Genomic DNA, 22,024 nt, shown 5'->3' with positions numbered 1-22,024 from the left:
GTTGAAAGGGGAGGTGAAACTGTACAACAACAAGCAAGCAAATAACTAAAAGATGATCAGCTAACACAAAAGGCGTTTATTTATTCCTATTCTAATGTGTCTTTTCTTAGAGAAATTCACTTGCGGTTGCTTTGAATTGCTGTGCGAATAGTTATTACGTGCAAGAACACTTAGCGCTACCTACAAGTAGCAAGTGTACTTCTCCTACGCACATGCAACTTTGAACTCGTCATGCAATCTTCCTGGGAGGAAGATTGCGTAAAGAGCGGCTCAAAAAGTGTCTGCGTAGGAGGCTAGCGCACTCCTCGACATAATTTCTCCTGTCACGTTCCCTCTTAACGCTAATCCTTTTTAACAACATTTTTCTTCCTTTAAATAACGCTATACATAGACTTACGTAAGTATACTTCACCCATCAATTTATAAACATTTCAAATACAATGATACTTGCCTCATCAACAACTGTATATCATTACTGGAACCTTGTCGCTACAAAGTGGTTCCTGGTCTAACCTATCGATCAAATAGAAACAGCAACACCCCTCCCGGGCATTTGAATTGTTGATGTGCCCTCCCCCCCCCCCCCGGGGATGTGAATTTGATAATGGGTTGAGGAATTTAATAACGGAGCGATTCCTCCAGGATAAAGCAAGAAGACATCAAAAGACAACCAAATTCTTTGGTTGACAATGACATTGTGGACTGAAAAGGAAGACCTAACAAAGTTTTGTGCCATGTATAGACGTAACTCTAAATTTTGCTTATCAAAATTTAATCACTGGTATATTTTGATAACATAATATAAAAAAAAAATTATTGGAACACAATGGAAAGAGTGAACTTTTTTCTTTGCATGACTTATTTTTGTCGTGTGTCCCAGATGTAGGGGCATTTGATCAATGACCCCAAGGTGGGGTATTTGAACACCCCTGTTGGCCCAAGGGAGGGGAAAATCAAATACCTGTGGGTTTGTTCTGGATGGATGTTATATAAAGTTTCAAATTGATCGGTACATAATTCAGAAACTTTCTAGATTACGTATTAATACAGCCAACAGCAATAAGTGCTACAGAATACTTTTGACGTAAATTCTTATCACCGGTTATTACAGATTTTATACTTCAGCTAAACAACATTTATCTTTAGCTACATATCTGGTGAAAAAAAAAAAACCTTGTATTATACTAAGACACTCAAAAGTCCTAAAGACTAGAAGTCTCCAAGACACATCATGTGTTGGATTCAGAATCCAATTCATGTACATGTACATGAGTTACTCTTCAATTGTTGCTGTGTTCAAAGAACATAAAGTCCTGAAAATGAAAAGTAGAGAAGTTAAATTAAATTACCTTTGATTGATCTTTCCAAATTTAATCACAGTATGAAAACATTCATTTGAGAAAGACTCAAAATTACATAAGGAAAAATGGCCTTCTCTTCTAGAGAGAACACTTCAAGGCCAAATTGCTTCATTTCCTAAAGGGTATAAGATGCCTGACATGTTTTATCTTCAGTTCTACACAGTCACTTCAGCCAGGAGATAAAGTGGCAAGTTCCAGTTGTAAGAACACAAAACTCCTGAATTCTCATGCAGAGCACAATACATAGTGACTGTCTGGACATTTCTGGGACCCATTATGTTGCCACCTAAAAGTCCTCTCTCTCAGAGAGATAGAGAAGCCTCAACAACATCACACTTTGAAAAAAATAATCATGGAGTACGAGCCTAACAAGAACATGCCACATTCAGAGCCCTGTCATTAAATTGAGAGGAATGAACTACATAAACATTGCAAACAGAGCTTGATGTTGCAACCACTGGGGTCGCCAATGCGACCAAATTTTTTTCACTGGCGACTAACTTTTCACGCTTTTCACTGAAACACTTTCGCTGGCGACTAAATCTGAAAACTTAGGGGTCACCTGGCCCCAAGGTTTTCTCCTGAAAGTTGAGCCCTGGTAAAGGTAGCAAATACCACAAAAGTATGACAAATCAAACAGGAACATGGAAGAGTTGAGAATGGGAGGATGGTCCTGTATTCCAAAACTGTCATAATTTGTAATGATCTCCATACTAAGAAAAACAATGAACTTTACTTACAACAAGAAACAGGGCTCCCATTAAAGTGGCTTTACACTTGACATCCAAGTCTAGTGGGACTGATTAGAAAGACGTATTTATCAGATAAAACAAGGAGAGCAAGGGGTTACCTGAAACAAGTATATAGCTTTGCGATATTCATACCCAACTGGTGTAGGTGGAACATATTTTACGTTAAGAACACAAGTACCTTTCCCACCCCACCCCCACATTTTTCCTTGCCTCTAGACTAATTAACTAATTGAACTTAATTAATTAAATAAACATTAAAGTTTACACTTTCTTGTCATAGTTCCATGTTGCCTTAGTTCCATAGTGCCTTAGCAGACGGCGGCCCCCAAAACCGTCCCCATAGTGCACTCTGCTACGGAAGCTGAAAAGGGACAATCCCAAATTATTTTCAAATCCAGAAAAAAAAAATTTCAAATCTGAAAAAATATTTTGAATCTCAATGTTTTTGGAAATCATTTTAAGCAATTTATTGAATCTAAAAGAGCTATTGCAAATCTTAATAAAATTTTTGGATCCAGAAATACCTTTTTCCAAATCAGAAACTAATTGAAAATCCAAGAAACATTGTCAAATCCAGAAAAATGTTTTGGAAATTATAATTTTGTCATGTGATACTTGCGCCAGTAGTCAGCCAGCGTCAGAGGTATTCCCCGCTATTTGCCATTCCAAAATGGCCTTTGAACGCGAGAAAAGAGCTTAGGATCGTTTAGAATATAAAGTACAGTGTTCTGCTATAAGCTTAAATGTAAAAGCGAATTATTTTGGAAGCAATGAGAAATTCTGCCTCCAGTGTGGAACGCTAAAGAGACGTGAACGGGAAAGTATGTTGAGCAGTTCCGCAGACGAAATAAACACTATAGAACATTACATGTACTTTGAAAGGGGATTTCGTTACGAGACCATTGTTTACATTCTGGTAGAATACCATGGGATTTTCATAAAGGTAAGGACTTTGAAGAGAAGGATACATACTTTCTCGTTCACTTCTGTTAAGCGTTCCATGCGGACGGCAGAATTTCTCATTGCTTCCAAATTGGCTTTGACATTTAAGCTTATAACAGAACATCATACTTTATATTCTAAATGATCCTGAACTCTTTTCTCTCGTTCATCCGCCATTTTGGAATAGTGGGGAATACCTCTGACGCTGCCTGACTGCTGGCGCAAGTATCATATGACAAAATATTTTTCTGGATTTCGGATTTGTAAAAGGGTATTTGTGGATCCAATAATTTTATTTGGATTTGTAATAGTTTTTTAGATTTGATTAATTGTCCAAAAATGATTTCCAAAGAACATTGTGATTTGAAATATTTTATTCGGATTTGAAATTTTTTTTTCAGAATTGAAAAAATATTTTGGGATTGTCCCTTATCGGATTCCGTACTGTGCACTAAAAAGTGTAATGTTACAACTGTGAAAGAAAAAAATAGGCCCCAAAAGTATGCAAAGAACTATAGCTACTGGATGTAGCTTGCTCATGATACTAGATAAGATGACAGGGTGATATAGCTATTAAATAACAAGTAAATACAAAATGGTGAAGTCTGTATACGAGCCAAGTGGCCCATCAGGCCAAAACTCATCCCGGTTTCTCTAGCATGAAATGAATAGGAGTATTTCTACTTCCCCCTGGATGGGATGCTAGTCCATTGCAGTGTTACCCCCAGCATTAAGTTTGCCAGAACCCATTTGTACACCTGGGTGGAGAGAGGCACTGTGAGAGTGAAGTGTCTTGCCCAAGAACACAACACAGTGTCCCTGGCCAGGACTCAGACCAGGACTGCTCAATCCAGAAATGAGAGCACTGACCATGAGGCCACCGCACCTCCACAACAACGACAGAAGTCAATATTATTGGTTAATTCTTACATCGAATTCCAAAATTTTCAGCATCAGTAAAAAATTCCCGTGCAAATCCACTCCACTGTTTGGTTATCATTCCAATCTCACTGCTTCCATCCAGTGAATTGACCTGCAAAAACAGCACATGACCTCATCACCTACATTATTTTCATAATGTCATAGTAAATATACTTGCATAGTATAATCAGATACATATACCTAATAAATAGTTCCAAAAAGAGAACAGATAATTATTTAACACTGAACACGCAACAAAACACTGCTGAAACTACTTACAATTTAAACTTGTACATACAAAAATAACAGCTACAGACAAAATAAGAAATGTAAATTATTACTGTTTATTAAGTGAAAATGAAAAAACCCATTGATTACAAGATCTGTCCCTTTGTATAGCTTGTCCCATGACCTTGTCAGCCATAAAAGATGATCATTGTCAGAAATGAACAGATCCCGTTGAAGTTTGTTTCATTAACAATTTTGAGACCATCTGGAGGTTTAAAAGTTTGAAAAAGTTAAAGAATTTGTGAGCTGATTTGCAAAGCTTGCCATCTAGTAAACTGGTGTCATATTTGAAATATTTTTTTTTTTGTTAAACCTTCAAACCACCATTGATAAAAAGTGAAAAAAAAATTTAGATTTCAATGGCCTCAATGTCAGTATCACTATTAATAATAACTGATCCAAGGAACTCACAGGGAATTCAACATCTGATCCACAGCTGCAAGGACAGCATGGTCCATTGATCACCATAATGGGCTGACGCTGTGCATCTTGAATTTCCAGCTTTGCTTTCCACCATGTCCACCTGTAGTTATGAAACCAAAATGTTAAGATGATTTCTGCAGAACATTGAAGCAATAATGGAAAAAATTGAGTTACCAAATAAATCTCATGGCATGGTAATATTTTGAATACAGTTAAGGAGAACTTATCGAGACTTAAGCTGTCAAGCTGACCCCGCGAGAGATAACTGAACTTGAAGTTATCCATACTTCAATTAAAACAGATGTTTCACGTTAGTTGAAAACACAATAACACACGCTTTAAGCATTCTTACAAGGTTTGACAATAACTTTCTCGAGAGCACTTGAGAATTTAATCATGGGGTCACTTAGAGAAATGAACTAAAGTGCGATTTTTCAAATAGAACTCCAAAAGTTACCATGCTATGAGTAGAGTTTTAGTAAATAATTTTTGCACTTATTGCTCAAAGTTTGAGTGGAGTCCGTCTTAACAATCACTGCTACAGAATAGGTAATGTGGTTAAATTAAATTGCTTGTGAAAATTTTGATCTCTTTTATATTTTAATCGTAAATAAAAAATAATACTTGGTACACATGAATTGCAGGTCAATTTTCATCTTTTCTAGAACTTATTTTTGCTGTTAAACATTCCAGATGTAGGGAGGATCTGATTGCTTGATATGGCCCAAAGGTGGGGCATCTGAACACCATTTTGACCTAAGAGAGGAAAATTTGAACCAAAACACCAAAAGGTCAAATATGTGGGGGTTTGTCTTGCAGAGATGTTGAAGTTTTCAGCTGATCAGTATATATGTATACACAACTGCAGTGCAGACTTTCTGTATCCCCTTTGTACAGGCTTCATACTAGTGTGACTTACACAGAAATGTAATGTTGCAGATATGCAACTGTTTTCAGCAATATAGCATTTTTACTCACTTTTTTCTCTCTTTATTATATAGTTGTTAAATTAATCATGTTGTTTTGACTTACTTTTGCTCCACATAACCAACAACCGTCCCCGGTGGAGACTGTATTTCAATTTCCTGAAGACAGCAAGGGCAACAGCAGCACTGACACCGGAGGGGTCGGGAGAGGTGAATAACTTCTCTCTGCATGTTGTCAAAGATTCTCATTTCAAAGGGACGACCAGGGCCACAGCATTGTCGAGTGCAACAATCAGTGTCTACAAGATAACTGTTATGTTCAGATACTTGACAATAAGAGTCCGTCATGTTTTCAGCCTAATCCTGGCCGGTTCCTATATTTACTCATTCACTTGGATGTAAGATCTATCAAGTAAAGTGGGCACAAGAAACAAGACATGTTGCTGAGAAAAAACTAAGTAGGCTCATGAATGAGTCATGCCCCTAGTCTGGACTGTGGTCCTTCAAGTGCCACTGAAACGAAATTTTCGTACTCTCTTTTATTATCCCAATCTATAGTTTCAAACATGCTTAAAGTAATGGTGAACTTTATTTCTGTCAAATCCTAACGAAAAGTGCTTTTTTTAGCTGTTGAAATCGACTCTTTGGAGCAAAACTGTGTCCGGGCTCTGGAACCGAGTTTAAGGACCTTGTGACGTCACTGGTTGTATTCACGCAAGAGGCGCTATAGATTCTCTCTTGTTTTCACTTGATTTATTCAAGTTTATTCTTCATATTGTCGATACCTACTAGTTTTCTACCTTGTAATTTCTGTCCAACCTCGACAGGAAATACACATCATAAACGTCGGAGGGTGCCAGAGAGTGTAGATTCACCAAAATAAATGCTACAGATTAGAACAGCTCAGTATACTTTTCGAACATCTTGAATACTCGATTGGAGATTTCGAAGACAAGTGTGGCAACTTTTATATCACGTCCTGAAGCCTAAACACAATATTTTGTCGTCTGTTGTCAGCCTGGTTCTGAAATTTGGATTCTCACGTTTATCTAAGGTCTATTAACAAGGTTCAAATATATCCTCAGCAATTTTACTGCATTAAAAGCCGTAAGCGCATCAGCCATCGCACAATCACGAAGTTATTAACGGTCCACAAGCTTTGAGTCGAGTACTTCTTTGCACACAGAGGGCATGTTTTTATGATACTAATAAGTGAGAGTTCTTGTGGTAGACAAAATGTATCTTTAAAAATTGTGATCCACAGCAAGGTTTGCGTTATCGCCACATACGTATCAGTGTAAACAAAGCAGGAATTTCGCCTCTCTTTTACACGTATCTCCCAATTGCAATATTTCACGGCTGATGGATTACTTTGAGTTCTTTAGCACATACTTATGGCTATGATCTTCATTTAATAGTATCCAAGTTCAAAACAATTCGTTAAAACGTCACTAGTTTACACTCCTTTTTTATTAAACAGAATTTGAACTAATTTGCATATATGACCTTTCGCCGCCGACATTGTCACGCTTTCTCTCGTTTCCTAAAAACATACCTGTAGGGTCATGGCAGCTTAGTTTACCTTTATAGTTTAAATTCGCTCCCTCATATAAAAGAAGAGGGTTTCTTAAATTGTTACTGTTGTGATAACTTGTAGGATGTAGCGGATACAACTGGACTAAAGGTCACTGTGGCACAATCTCGTCCGCTGTGAAACTCACAAAGCGTCCGGTTTCCTCGAAGCGAAGCTACTCGAAAACTCGAAGCGTTGTTGCTGCGATATGCACAGCAGCAGTCCGGATAATATTTTCAAAAGCCGCTTTCTCTTGTTTTCATGTCTTTTTTACTTCATGAGTGTAGATACTGTTTAATTGAGTGCTGGCCATTTCACCAAGAGTCCCGATCATTTAGTGATCTAAGAGCTCCCACTCGTTTGCTTGCTTACATGAAATATCCTGCAAATATCCAATTAAATGGACTGGAAAGCCCCAGGATCGACTCTAGACCTCTTCATGTATATGGCTACTATTATTATCTGCTTTACAGCTGTGAGATGTCCTTAAGATGTTTTCTGGGGGGCTCCGAACAGTAATCTCTTCTCCCATAATCACTCTAAATTTTCAGCACGGCATGAGAGTAATACAACCAGTGACGTCACTAGGCTGTTTTGGCCGCGCCAAAATGGCCGCCAATTTTGGGCTTAACCAGCCAACTTCGAACGGTTGAAAAAGCAGTTTTCGCTTACCGCATGCGAAAAAAAAGTTTGCAGTGTTTCCAAGTAAGGTTGAAACTTTATTACTGAGCAAAAATCTCACACACAAAAATTTCTTTTCAGTGGCACTTTCAAAGTCTTTGTTTCCTTAGCCAGATGTGAAAGGGGTACATTTTTTTTAAATTAAATGTATATGAAAGGGGCACCTTTTCCTTAAAAATGGTAGATATACAAGTGTGAGGTGTTGAATCTCAGGGCAGAGCCTCCCTGCATGAAACTATGAAGCATTTTTGGGTTTCACCCATGTGACCAATAGCTTAGCAACAGTTACTATCTGCCATCTTGGTGTCCCTCAAGTGTAAACAAACCGTATCCAAAGAAGAGTTCATGTGGGAAAGCAGGGATGGTTTTATGCGTTGTTGTCGGCTGTTCGAGCAAAAGTAGAAAGCATAAAGGCTTAGGCTTTTTTCGTATACCTAAGATTATTACAAGTCAAGTGGAAGAACAGGAGGAACTCACCGCTAGGAGGAGCAACAAGTGGATTTCTGCGGTGAGTCGCTGCGATGCTACAAAAAAGAGAGTGCTAGAGAGTGAACAAGTTTGTAGCAAACACTTCGTCTTCGGAGAGCCAGCACCAGATTGGGATCAATTTCATGTCGATTGGGTTCCAAATGTTGCCCTTGGAAAGAAGAAATATGTAGAAAAAGACCACGAAAATGCAGCTGAAAGGGCTTTGAGAGCCAAGAAAAGAAGACAACAAGCGATCGAGCGAGCCAAGCTCGAAGCTGCCAAGAACAAACGTGTGTACAAAGCGGTGTTCCAGTCGCAAAAATAGATTTCAGCGAGCCAACTTCTTCAGCTTGTGAAGTTGAACAGCGTTCAGAGGGATTAGAAACTGCAAGTGTAGCTCTCGAATTGAATGATGTTTACGAATTGGACGAAAACACAACACCAGAAAACCCACTACTACCTGATTTGAACACTGATTCTGTAGAAGCAAGACAACACACAGCTAGTCCAGTTTGGAAAGAAGCTACAACCAGCAATTCTAGCTGTCAGACCAATGAGTTTGAATATATGTTCTTCAGAAAAGGATATCAAGCACCAATGAGAGATTTCTTTGACTCTGACAGTAAAGTGCTGTTTTATACGGGACTACCATCCCTCGAAATTCTGATGGTTGTCTTTGAGCATGTTTCACCTTATGTCACTCGCAAGACTCTATCGTTAGATAGGCTCCAAGAATTTGTGATTGTGTTGATGAAACTTCGATTGAATCTGCCACTTCAGGACCTTGCTTACCACTTCAAAGTTTCTCATTCTACTGCATCACAGATTTTTTCTTCCTAGCCAGTGGTTATGGACACAAGGCTATTTCCCGTAATTTCATGGCCTGAGAGGGAGCAATTGAGGAGGACCATGCCACAATGTTTTATGTATTCCTTTGGAAAAAAGTCACTGTGGTAATTGATTGCTTCAAGGTGTTTATTGAGAAGCCAACTAACCTTTTAGCCACGGCACAAACATTTTCCAGTTATCAACATCACAACACCATCAAGCTACTTATTGGTATAACACCTCAGGGGACTGTGTCCTATGTATCAGAAGCCTAAGGGGGGGGGGGGGGGGCAGAACTTCTGATAAGTTCCTGACAGAGAACTGTGACTTTCTCGAGAAGTTGCTTCCAGGTGATATGGTTATGGCTGACCGCGGATTTACGCTTTCTGAAAGTGTGGGATTGAAACAAGCAAAATTAGAGATACCGGCATTTACAAAGTAGAAGAGTCAGCTGGACCCAGTAGATGTGGAAAATATAAGGGGTATAGCTAGTGTATGAATCCATGTGGAAAGGGTAATTGGACTTCTTAGAAGGAAATATACAATCTTAGAAGGTACATTGCCAACTGAATATTTAGCTTGTAACCCAAATGAGCCAGTTGAGCACAGATCCCACTTACTGACTGTACTGTGAGAATCTGCGCAGCACTAGTTAATTTCTGTCCACCTATTGTACCCTTTGATTAAGGAGACCATTAAGTTATCATTGCATTTGAAGCTCAGTACATATAAGGGACGGGCCATTATATACAGGGAGTGCTGGGCAGGAGAAAGTACTCTCCCTTTTCAGATTTTTTTCCACGCCCCATTCGCTGATTTTTCTACAAATTTTGGCTCAAGTTTTTTGTACCTCATATATTATTCTTTGTAATATGTTTGAGAGGTTTGAGGCGTAAAACAGCATGTGCAAATCAACATTTTAGAAAATGCACTCGCATTCTTGTACCCCTGCACAGTTGAGCTTTCAAAAATCCTATAGTCCGGAAGATTTTTTAGAAAAAAAATTTAAACCTCCTGAGGTTTTTCTCCAGCACAGTTGTTCCTGTAAATAATGACCGGTCCCTACTGGTTGGTTTTTGATAGGCCTGAGCTAACAAATTTTGACCTAAGGAACCATGCAGGCTGTATGAAGTCCCTGCACAAGTTCTTGGATTGGGGCAGTGTAATATTTTTGGGTTGGTGTCCATTTTGAAATTACTCCCTCTAAACCCAAAGAAATATTTAGAAATAAAATGTGTAGTTCCAGAAAATATCCATACCTTCCCCACGGAAGTCCCCCCGACCCCTCTGGAAATTCTGATTGAGCTTCATACATTTCCTTAAATTTTTTGGTCTTATAGAACCCCCACCCCCCAGGAAATTCCAATCCCTTATGTGGGGGGAGTATGGATATTTTCTGGAACTGAACAATAGAACATCACCATGAGTCTGATTATGAAGGGGGTATACACAGTTAAAATTTGCCAGATTTTCTTGTTATAGTGATACAAGGTTATTACATTGGTTTATTTTACTTCAAATGTTTTGTTTCTTGCAAAATACATGTAATGTACAATGTTAAATAAAACATTCCCCTATTTTGATTTGGCTATATGAGAAACATAGTTGGTTAGAAACATTTAAGACATTTCTTTAGTGACCTGTTGCAAAATATTCATTTGCATGAGCACAATCAAAACAAAAGAAAAATGTATGCTTCAACCCATTATCTATTTCTGGTGATATAGATTTGTTTGGAATAAAAAAAATGGAGTGATATCCCATTCTGGGTTATTCCAGAAAATCTATCTATTAAAAAATAAAAATCTATCTATTATTCCCTTGACATTCAGAATCTCGATTTAGACGCCCATAAAACACAGGTAAAGTGTTTAGCCTTTCATTGCAAGAAACCTCTTAAATGTTAGGAGTCACAATTTTTGCTTTCTATCTTAAGAACAATATAAAATACCTTATATTTTTTTATTATAATAGGAACATACTGTATGCAGATATAGAGGCTCGTATCTCTATAATTTTCTCTATAATTTGTGGCTTGAATGTGTACATTATGACACCACTGAGAAAACACAGGCAAAGTGTTTAGCCTTTCATTGCAAGAAACCTTTTAGCAGTTTTTACTTTCAATAATATTTGTCAACCATTACATCTGGGATAATAAAAATGTCATCAAAGCACATGCTCAAAAAATGTGTCTGAATACTGCCATTTTTATGAATTGCAAATTATACCAAAAGGCAGTCATGTAAAATTGCTCTAAGTTGAAGGAAACAAACTGATTTTTTTATTCCTGAGACAAGCTGTCGGGTGAGATCTCATGGTTGGAACATCAAAATTTACATGACGTGGGTCAATTCCAAAGACTAGACAAGCAGCAAATGCGATAACAAAAATACCGCAATCACTACCATTACCTTGCTGCTAAACTGAAGCAGGGACTAGGGACAATAATCTACGTCCCAGTAAATTATTAGTTTGTTGCTCAATTTCCTGACTGATAGCATCATTGTAAAGGCTGTCATAAAGTTTCACCTGTCCCGGAGGGCACCCGATAGAGCTCACACATAAACAATGGCTATTGCTAGTGTGAAGAATTTGTACAAATTCCCCAGACACAATGTCAAAGTTACGGACAGGTCCAAGAGTTGACCGCTGGAACCCTTCAATGTTCAGGTTTTCATTATGCAACAGAATGTGAGCTTGTTGTATGATGTCACAATCTAGCCATCCACGTGGGTTGCATATCAGATCAAAATGATCTTGTGTTAGAGTTGCAAGAGCTCCTGTCTTGTTCTGATTTCCCTGACCAGTTGTAACAACAGTAACAGCATCATCATCATCTTCAAAAGAAGAACAAGTGGTAGGTGTTGAAGTAGTAGGAGGGGCTACATTGGTCTTTATTGTTGTGCGGTATATATAGCACCTCCAGGTTGTCTTGTGATTGGTTGGGATCCTCTTTAGCTCTAGGCATTGCAAGTGAAAGAACTTGCCATTAGTACAGTTTGAGCCATGACATTCTACAAGTCTGTCTGCAGTACTGACTTTCACTTTGCAGATACAAATAGTATCACACAAAGAAGCTTGAGTAGACACAGCTGAGACTGCTGCTTTGCCTTTCGCCTTGCCTGTAGTTTGCTTCCTTGAATGTCTCTTGAATTGCTGTAATCTTGAGCGGTGAGGACAGTACCACTTTTAAGGGATTGTCACATTAGTAAGAGACAGGCATGATGGGTGAAACTTGCCATATGGGCAATTCTCATTACTGCATGAAATTGTTTCCCCATCAGGCACAGTTCTACAAAACCATATGCTACCAGCATCAGGCCCCTTCACTTCTACTATGCACCTTCTTGTGTACCAGTGACCTTAAACTTCAGGTACACAAATTCTCCAGAAGGCTTCGAGTTTTGGAAGTTCTGTATCCCAATGGCGGACATCAGGTAAAATTCTTTCCATTACAAAGTGGACATTGCCCTTTTTGTCAATAGCATAAACAATAAAGTCATTATGCCTCCTCTCTTTCAGAGTGAATAACTGCTGTTGAACTTGAAAATAATAATTATGTGACCTCTTAAGTTTGAAAACTCCACCATCTGTAGTAACTAGACAGGAGTTCCATAGAGCAGCATAATCCTCAAAATTGGCATCTTGGATACAGAGAGGGCATTTCACTTCCCCACACCCCACTCCACAGCAATCACAAGAAGTGAGGAAATCTGGAGTGGCATGTAGAAATGGGTATTCCTGATTGATAAACAACCCACATTTCTTCACCTGAAAGTTGGTATGACTCTTTTTCATGACTGTTTCATAGGCCTGAATGGTGGCATCCTCATGTTTGCAGCCATGTTTGACTACAGTGGTGTTCAGTTTGTACAGACTAGGATAGCAAATCGTTTTAGTAAGGCGCTGCGAAGGAAGTGCTAATGGAAGTGCCAATTCTTCCAGCACAATGCTTAAAAAAGCCTGTACCTTTTGACGGAGCCCTGGTGGTTTCCTCTACCAGCTTGATTTGCTCTGCTGAAATGTTTAACTGTACTTGAATGCATTACGCCAACAGTTCCGAATAGCCAAGGCTCAAATTATCCGCATGAAACAGCTCTGAAACTACTGGAACAGAGCGGCTTTGGTTGATAAATTGTTTAGCAAAAGGATTGATTAAATTTAAAGTTACTGCTTTAATTTTGCACTGATTGAGTTTGGCATAAAGTTGATCCATTTCCTCTTTTGAAGGAAGCGATGTGCGCTGCATGCGCTGAGGCGCTGATGTGCCGGCCAATGCAGTCCCAGAACTAGAAACTGCTGTATGGTTCGAGGCGTGCAGCTGTTGTAGATCCTCAATTTTCTGGTTGAGCTTTTCTTTGAGCTTCTTAGCCGATGAAAAATCGATGTCCTTAGCCCTCGCATATGGCACTTCATTGACATATGTCGGCAAAATCCATGAACATTTTACCTGCATGCAAGCGAGCTTACCATGAATTCGTGTAGTTGCCTCTAAATAAATGAAATAAAACACTTGTGATATGTGAGCATGACTCAGCCAGTCCAACTTTGCATCCCAAGCAATGGGCTGACAAAATAGTCCCATCGCTTTCGGAAATGACCCAAATGTTCACTAAAGGATCATTCATACCCTGTGAATGCTGAACATGTGCTCTCACAACATACTTGCCGGTAATTACTTTGCCTACAACTGAGGTTACAAATCCTGACACCATTTGGTTAAATGCCTCCAGACTCTTGAACGCCTTGAACTGCTTGTTGGTGTAGAAGCTGGTCTCAAGAACGCGGTAACTCAGCAAGTCCAAGACTTCCACGGGAGGCAAGCATTCTGGACTGAACTGCTTGGTTGGTATGCTTGCCGGGTCAACACCAATGACCGAGATCTTTTGCGAATATCTTTCCTTTACTCGACTCTCTAAGCTTTTAGCATACTCAGAGAACACTGGGATACCTTTAGATGAATGCGTGGTACTTTTATCGATTTTGTCTTCCTGGATATTCATGTAGTCGCCGAAATAATAGAGTGATTCACTGTAGAAATGGACTATTATTAGCATAAATTTGACGCCTGAGGGACACCAACATGGCAGACACTGATTTGAGCAAAGCTTGTGATGTCGTGTGAAACCCAAGAATGCCCTGCCCCTGGTCTCAATCAGTCAGTGAAATTAGCCCACAGACAGTTCTTAGCCACGTCATTGACAAACTATGCATTGACTGATCACAAATACTGATGGGGTTGTCATTTTTGGGGAGATTAACAAAAGGTACTTTAAGGTAAACTACATTGTATGAATCCAGAGATACTTGAATAAGTTCCTCTGTTGTTGATATCTGTTACTGGCAGCATTACCTTCAGCGGCAAAGTAGACTTGTTGACCCATGGCATTACATATCTTGTACTTGTTGTTTGTTTCAAATCCAGTAAAAGCTGATCAGAACAAAAAAAGTTGGATCAAGTCAGAAATGCATCATGCCAAAGAACAAGACCTACATGCAATAAATTGGATCAGATGTGTCATACAATACCTGCCTATTTGGTATTAGCCATTTATGCAGAGGGGGTTTACAATATTATATTGATCATTAGTATAAATCTACCAGCGTTCTATCACAAATGCAGTTCTCTGATTGGCTATGCTACTCACTATCTATTCCGTGGTAGATAGCAAGTAGCATAGCAGTATACCCTTGTTACCAAAATGACGTCCCCTTCTCGGCGTTTTCGAAGTGTCTGTGGAGAGGCTTTAGATAAAGTTTTGAATGACTAGTAGATTTATTCTAAAACAATTAGATTATTTGCTCTCAATTTCCATGCGTGATAGTTGTCTCGGGGTGCGCCCTCCTCAACTATCACGCGGTAGAAATCTTGAGCTCATCATCTAATTGTTTATTAGAAACTCACCAAGGGATGACCAACAGATTACAATGGGGATGACTGATTGACTGACTAACAGCTAACTGACTGTCCGACTAAAATGAGCTTAAACATACAAACACAAGGCAAATTAGACAGTGTCAAACTCTGCAAAGCGACATGCAGATAACGGCAGAAACCATGCAGAAACTTATGATCCCTAGATATTTGCTAAAGAACAGTCTAATGGCTCCTCTACTTAAAATTCCTTCTAATTTAACACAACATTAAGTGCCCTTGATAAACACGTGAGAAGCAAAGAAAGGTCAAGAGACCAAAAAGAGAACGGTAAATGTCAAGAACCATAGGAGTCACGTAGGCGTGTCAATCCCATTTTACACTGACTGATCGATAGTTACTGACTGTCTGTCTGTCTGTCTAACTGACTGACTGATGGACTGACTGTCTCACTAGATTATTTGTTTACCTGTCAGTCTATATTATTAGACAATATATTTTAACTTATTTATCTTTAATTACCTTCCAGTAACTCAACCTGTTGTTGCACGAGCAACTGATCAATTGCAGTAAGGTACTCTAGACCTGGAGGGCAGCCCACCGGAGCCTGAGGTGCTGCCATCCACTGTACTTGTCCAGGAACTCCTATAAAGATTAGCAATAAAATACACCAAGAAACATAAATGAGCTATGCTACTTATTTGAAAAAAAGACATGACAAGCTCTAAAAATTGAACACTCATGGCTGGTAGTGTGCAATAGCTCAACCAATCAGATTACAGCATTTACATTAGTGTACTAGTAGAATTCTACTGACACTAGCTAAAAATATGTACAATCCTACAGAAGCCAAGGATGAGGAGAAGTGTATTAAGCAGAAGCAGTTCTTATAAAGAAGTTCAGTTCAAATAGTTTTACCTGCATGAGATGACCACTTGCCATACTTATAATTTTGTTCTCACAAATAAGAACAGAGCTCATTATGTCTCACACCTTGTTACTAAAAGCACTGAATTATCATTCTTCAATCCGGCACCCCACTTGGCATGAGCACATGTACAAGAGAACATTGGACACAAAAGGTATGCATCAACTGGAGTGAAGTACACAAAAACAAGTGTAGCCACAAGAAAAGGAAGACTTTTTTCTTGTGCTTGTACTTACTCTTGTGTTGTTCCTACAAGTCAGGCTAACACAAGCACAGTGAGAAGTCATTTATGAAACCTTCCAGGGGTCTTGCTTTTAAGTGGTTTTTACATACATCTATGCATACATTTATCTCTACTATAGCAACCAAGTATGCTAAATATTGGCCAGCCAAGAAATAAATAATATCATATCCAAGTAATATTCAGAAAAGAGTGAAGAAGAGAAAAATCAGACTTAATCAGGAGGTAAAATTATAAAATTAGTGATTCTTGCATATAGATAACACTTATAAACTAAAACCTAAGGTTGCGTACACCTTTGTGAAATATCACGACAATCTTTTAATTTCAAGGATCTTAAAGTATCAGAAATATACTTTAAGTATCGGCCGCTGAGTATTTTACTGATAATTAGCGTGTAATATTAGGTTTAAGTACTTGAAAAAGCCTGTTGTCGAACTTTAGACTGGTTTACTTGCAAGACGGCTGAAAGCGAGTATAAACACGATTTTGATCAAACTTTTACAGCACTGTGCATGCATATTTCACTCTTTGCTTGAGATTCTTGCAGAGAGTTTGAAGCTATTGCTACCTGCTTGTGCTGTGGAACCATAACGTATTAGCTTACATGTAGCTGTCTTTTTAAGGCTAGCTAAGGACTCGTTAACAAGGACTCAGCGTTCACTAGTACAAACAAAGAATAATTTTACTTATGAATTGGATTGAATGCACCACTGAACATAACTATTCAGTCGATCGATCGATTGACCTAAGAAAGCAAATATCTGGTGAAAGTTAATACCTTAAATCTGGGTCTGTAACAAAAATAAAACGGCCAAAATAGGCGTGAACTTCCAATACTGCGCCATCAAACTTCACATGAAGTACCAAAAATATAAGCTTACTTCCACAACAAACGGCCATGACATTTGTCAGATGCTAAGTGTTAGCTAACAGCTACGTCACTAACGCTTGGTTTAGTGGAAAAGTAAAAAAACTGAGAGTTAAAATACCTGGCTGTTGCTGCAGTGGTTGCTGATACGCCATCTTACCAATGAACCGGAACGACGTTTACCATATCCCATAATATTGCAAAATGACAACCTAAAAACAGGGATGACATCATTGTACCGATGAGATCTATTTATTGACGTGGAACGTGGGAGAAAAGGCCAAAGTGCTAGGGCTTGCCACAAGTTGCTCGAGATTTCCCAAGAAGTTGCGAAATTTCTCAAAAAGTTGCTCAAAAGTTGCTCCAAAAAAAGTCAAAAGTTGCTTTTTGTAACGAAAGTTGCTCAAAAGTTGCTACAAAAAGCAAAAACGTTTTTTGTTTCTCTCTTCTTTTATTTGGCCTGATGCAAAAATATGTCATCGGTACAACAAAAGTAAAATTTCTGAGCATTTTTGTGCAATTTTGCGTTGTAACCAGCGTCGCGTATGAGTAAATACTACGCATCAATATCAATATAACAATATTAATCTTGTAAAAATTCTATTATGAGCCAAAAAAATTGTCGTTGCTGTTCACGGTCAAGACTTCTAACCATTTTCATTTTCGCTGGAGTACTCAGTCTTGCCCCTGCTTCTGCGGCTACCCTCAAAGGATCTGAATAACCTTCGTAACCTGAAACACTCCAATCAGTGGAGCGTAAATCTTCGTCCGCTATTTTGGATTTTCTTTGAAAAACAGCTGACCTAGCAGCCCGGCTGCATACATCTTACGCCCATGATCTGCCGCAGGGGGGAGGAACTGCTCCTTTTTAACAGGAAATTCACAAATTGTCTACTGAAACATGGAAATAAAATATGGAAGCATGGCCAATTAAAGTCGTAAAAGCTCCTCCGATATCTAGAAAACTAGAAATTGCTCAGAATGCAAAAAGTTGCTCAAAACAAAAAAAGTTGCCAAAAAGTTGCCTAGCAACTTGTGGCAAGCCCTACAAAGTGCTGAACTTCCAACCTATAATGGTCTCCCTGCCTAATGAATTTTGTTGTATATAAGTTGAGTATTTTTGTCAGGCGAAGTTAAAAATAATAATAATAATAATAATAATAATAATAATAATAATAATAATAATAATAATAAAGGCACATTTTTTTAGTATTAAATTCTCGTGAAACGCTACTTCTTATGTATGGAGACCGCCAAGCGACGATGCGAAGGAGACTAGTTTCCGCGCGAAAAGCAATGCCTGTCCGAAATACGAAGTAACTAGACTGTCAATAGGTACGTTGATTTCTAGATCCGAAGGGCAAGTGTGTTAACGGCCAAGTGAGACACTCAGTCACAGTATAAATTTGAGGTTGATGAAGGTAAATGCAAAGACAGAAACAGAATACAGTACATGTAACGTCAAAGTGCTAAAAGAAAATGTCAAAGTGCTGAGCTTCTTAAGAAACTATGGTGTTTTGCTTTGCTGCTTGATGTTCGATTGAGGTAAATTATCCGCCCGAAGCGAACCTTGAGAAGCTAACGTTTGGAGTTTTTGAGCTTAAGAACAAGAGTGGTAACAAACATGACCCAAGGCTAGGATTACGCCTGGTTTGAAGATTTTACTTTAACTTGACGTTTCGTATGAATTATTTAAAACCAACCCTCAATGAAAGCAGTGAAAAATCTGGCCAATCATTAAATCCGCCCAGTAATCACTGTGTCTTATATCAGTCTTTGACGCACTCGACAGACACACTGTTAAAAGACACTTCTGACACTTCTGGTTCGCCGAACATTAGTGACCATTAGTCTCCCAGTTTTTCCCTGTACTACCATGCCAAACCACAAAAATGCAAGACACGACACAAAAATTCTTGACAAGAGATCTTGAGACTTTCACTTTCGTAGCTATTTTTTTTTTTTTACGGTTAATATTTTTGACGACTAACAGTTAAAATTTTCCAATATTTACGCCTACGACTAAAGTTTTAGTCCGTTTTACGGCTAACCCCACTGAGACCAGCTCTTACTTGAGCCTTCCACTCTGTCCAATCTAAATCTCAGTCTTTCTCTCCTTTCTCTTCCTTGTTATCAAGACCGTTGAAGGAAACCATTAAGAAGGACTGTGTGTGTGTGAGAGAGAGCGTGGCCGAGGTAGCTGCATTTCGTGCCCTTCGGAAAGGGTTTGGCGGGGAGGGAGGGGGGGAGGAGACATCTTACCCTGTGATGAACTAAATGAACATCTGTCTTGACAGTCAGTAGTTGGGACTCCTGCAGTTTTCTCGAAACACCTAGCGATATATCTGACTTAGGTTTTCTTAACCAATCAGTGATTATGAGATATGGTACATGAGGTAAAATTTAAAAATAAATAAGGCTCAAATTTGAATAACATTGAGTTCAAATAAATACTGTATTTATAGCATTTCTCTTGGGATTTCGAACTGTTGGAGTATAGCTGTTAGCCTTTCATATTGGCGTCAAGGAGCCAATTTTTATTTTAGAATTTGGTAATCAAACCGTTATTATTATTATTATTATTATTATTATTATTATTATTATAGAGTATGTTTGATAGTTCTATGAATAAAGTTGTTCTTATAACAATTATTATTATTATTTACATTAGTCTCTCGTGTCCTGCGAGCGTATTCGAAATAACGTTATTTTCCTCAAGTATTCAATGTAGTCTATCTCATTAGTTATCATTTTTCCACAAAGAAGTTTTAAGTGAGGGTCAAGGTTATTCTTTAAGCCATAGCCAAGAATTTGTTTCGATTGTCTTGTGTAGGCCTTTGCATAATGTTCGCCGGGGAGCAAGCAAGCATCCTCCAAAACTTTGTTGTAGTGTCTCAAACGACTAACATCACTCCAAAATGCTTTACCAAGCGTCTCAACTTTCTTCCAAAACGTTCTGTTGAAATAATCGTACAGGAGTACATCAGCCTTGTTCCACTGCCGAATCCTTTGCACGAGTTCGTCGGAAAGTTTCGTTTTTACGTCGGATGATCTTCGTTGGTTCAGCTTAAAATACGCGACATCTCGTATATCCCAGCAGAGCTCGCGGGCGAGAAGAATGAGAGACTCGTCAAAATACTCCATCATGAGAACGAGGTCAAAACTACTGTCGAGTTCAGTTATTGCATGGCTTGTCTTTTCTTTGATGAAAAATTGTACGCTTTCTAATCCTAAATCGAAGGATTGTCCGTTTCTTAGCAAGTTTAAGTAAGGTACGACAGATCCCGAGGCTGAAAGATCTGAAATTTTCGCCATGGTTTTACCAGGGTCCTCAAAAAAGGTCACCAAGGGGTCTTTGGTAGCTTTGATTCCCAGCAATTGAGCGAATTCCATGTATGAAAACGTTGATTCAAACTGCGAAACTGGATTTCGAAGGATTGTGATGAAAACTGTACCTTGCCCCATTAATTCTTTCATCGTCTGCTTGTTCCATCTTGCGTGATTGCACAAAATGTTTGGTTTCTTTCCTTTTAAGCCTGCAATAAAGGATTTCTCAAACGACAAGGGCCAGAAGAAGCTATAAAAGCCATCATGTGGAAGAGCGAAAGTCAGATTGTGAAAGTCGCCATATCTGTTTAGAATGTTAGTTATGGTACTGCTTCCTGTCTTGTGGGTTTTCAGGAAAAGTATACTATCCTTCGGTTGGCAGCTATTGGAGGTTGTTCTGTAGATGAAACAATGAAAAGAGAAAATCCATAAGTATTAAAATTCGTCATCGCCAAACCGACAGGAGAATGAACTTATCAAGTTAGCAGTATTTTACTTTTCCCCTTCAAATAAGAAACGAGATGAACGAAACAAAACGACTGAGGCTGTGTTCGCACTTGTTGGTGCCCAAGCACTGGTGCCTGAGCATCGGCACAAAATAATGTTGCGTTCAGACACTGGGGACTCCAAGTACCCAAGCACCATTCAGTGCCCGAGCACAATGTCGAAACCTTGTACCTGGGCACGGGAACTGTTCCCGAATTTCGGTGTGGGCACTAGTAAAAAAGGTGTGTTCACATTATCTGCTCACCGAAAACTGTGATCATAGCCTGAGGCCCCGGGGCCCACTTCTTGCTCTGTCGTGGGCGGTGCTGTTATAGAATTCTTCCCTCGTGTACGTCAATATTGTCGAGATTTGGGCGTAGATGTCTTGTGAAGCCTTGTAATTGATAGTTGAGCAACAAACCTGAACTTTTCTGCATTCCCTCCGTCCGCAATGTACTCGACTTGACCATCAACGTTCATCATCTTTCCTAAGTTGCCAACGTAAACAACGACGATAATAAGAACAATGGCGGCCACTGCAAACTTCCTTGAAAAGATCGGCGAGCCAGGAGCTGTCTTGTGCCATTTCACAATGATCGCCATGACTGTTTCGACGACGATCTCTACGCCGTACTTCGGCAAATAGCTTTCAGCAAATCGACGGCAACGCCATATTTATATATGTAACCTCTGAGATCTTTTGTTGAGTCGAGACCGTTACCGGTTGCATGACAATAAACGGAATATACCTGAGGTACTTGGTTGATGTTAACTTAGTTTCTCTCTAGTAAATTGATGGTAATTCACTGACATCGGTTCGGAGAATCTACTTGTTTACATGATTGCCTGCCACCTGTCACGACATTTCTTGGTACTACCTGTCCGGAAATAATGTATTCCTGTTTGATTAACACTTGTTAATACTTTAAAAAATTGTCTTTTTTCCCTTTTCACTTGTAAAAGGCGCTCGTTAGGAGACTTGTGAGAAAGGAATTTTTTCATCCAGTTTTTCAAACCCGTTTTGGCCTCTTTGGTTTTCCATATGTCAAGAGGCCTTTAAATAGCCCTTTTCACGGTTAGTTTTCCTCATTTGCATTACAATGTATTCTAACGCGGATGCGAGGCAATTT

General features: G+C 38.9%; 2 protein-coding genes and 3 pseudogenes across 2 annotated transcripts; 1 reads left to right on the top strand and 4 right to left on the bottom strand.

Annotated features, from left to right (window-relative positions):
• Nucleotides 1-61: 61 nt before the first annotated feature.
• LOC145493954 (phospholipid scramblase 1-like) lies at nt 62-17,259 on the bottom strand. Its single transcript, XM_081473447.1, has 8 exons — nt 17,203-17,259; nt 15,564-15,686; nt 14,520-14,597; nt 5,720-5,912; nt 4,676-4,787; nt 3,986-4,088; nt 2,102-2,160; nt 62-1,313 (listed from the first exon to the last, which is right to left on the bottom strand). The coding sequence occupies exons 1-8, from the start codon at nt 17,234-17,236 to the stop codon at nt 1,281-1,283; spliced, it is 735 nt and encodes a 244-aa protein (XP_081329573.1). The 5' UTR covers nt 17,237-17,259; the 3' UTR covers nt 62-1,280.
• LOC145493950 (uncharacterized) lies at nt 7,749-10,417 on the top strand (annotated as a pseudogene).
• LOC145493951 (uncharacterized) lies at nt 11,585-12,964 on the bottom strand (annotated as a pseudogene).
• Nucleotides 13,205-14,451, bottom strand: LOC145493952 (uncharacterized; annotated as a pseudogene).
• Nucleotides 17,260-19,748: 2,489 nt separating the features above from the next.
• Nucleotides 19,749-21,736, bottom strand: LOC145492791 (galactosylceramide sulfotransferase-like). Its single transcript, XM_081472175.1, has 2 exons — nt 21,316-21,736; nt 19,749-20,805 (listed from the first exon to the last, which is right to left on the bottom strand). Exons 1-2 carry the CDS (start codon nt 21,495-21,497, stop codon nt 19,749-19,751), a joined length of 1,239 nt encoding a protein of 412 aa, XP_081328301.1. The 5' UTR covers nt 21,498-21,736.
• Between the last annotated feature and the right edge of the window lie 288 nt (nt 21,737-22,024).

This window comes from Orbicella franksi, chromosome 7 (assembly GCF_964199315.1).
Source record: "Orbicella franksi chromosome 7, jaOrbFran1.1, whole genome shotgun sequence".
Lineage (NCBI taxonomy): Eukaryota > Metazoa > Cnidaria > Anthozoa > Scleractinia > Merulinidae > Orbicella > Orbicella franksi.
Note: the sequence above shows the minus strand (reverse complement) of the source record. Positions and strands in the feature narration are given on the sequence as shown.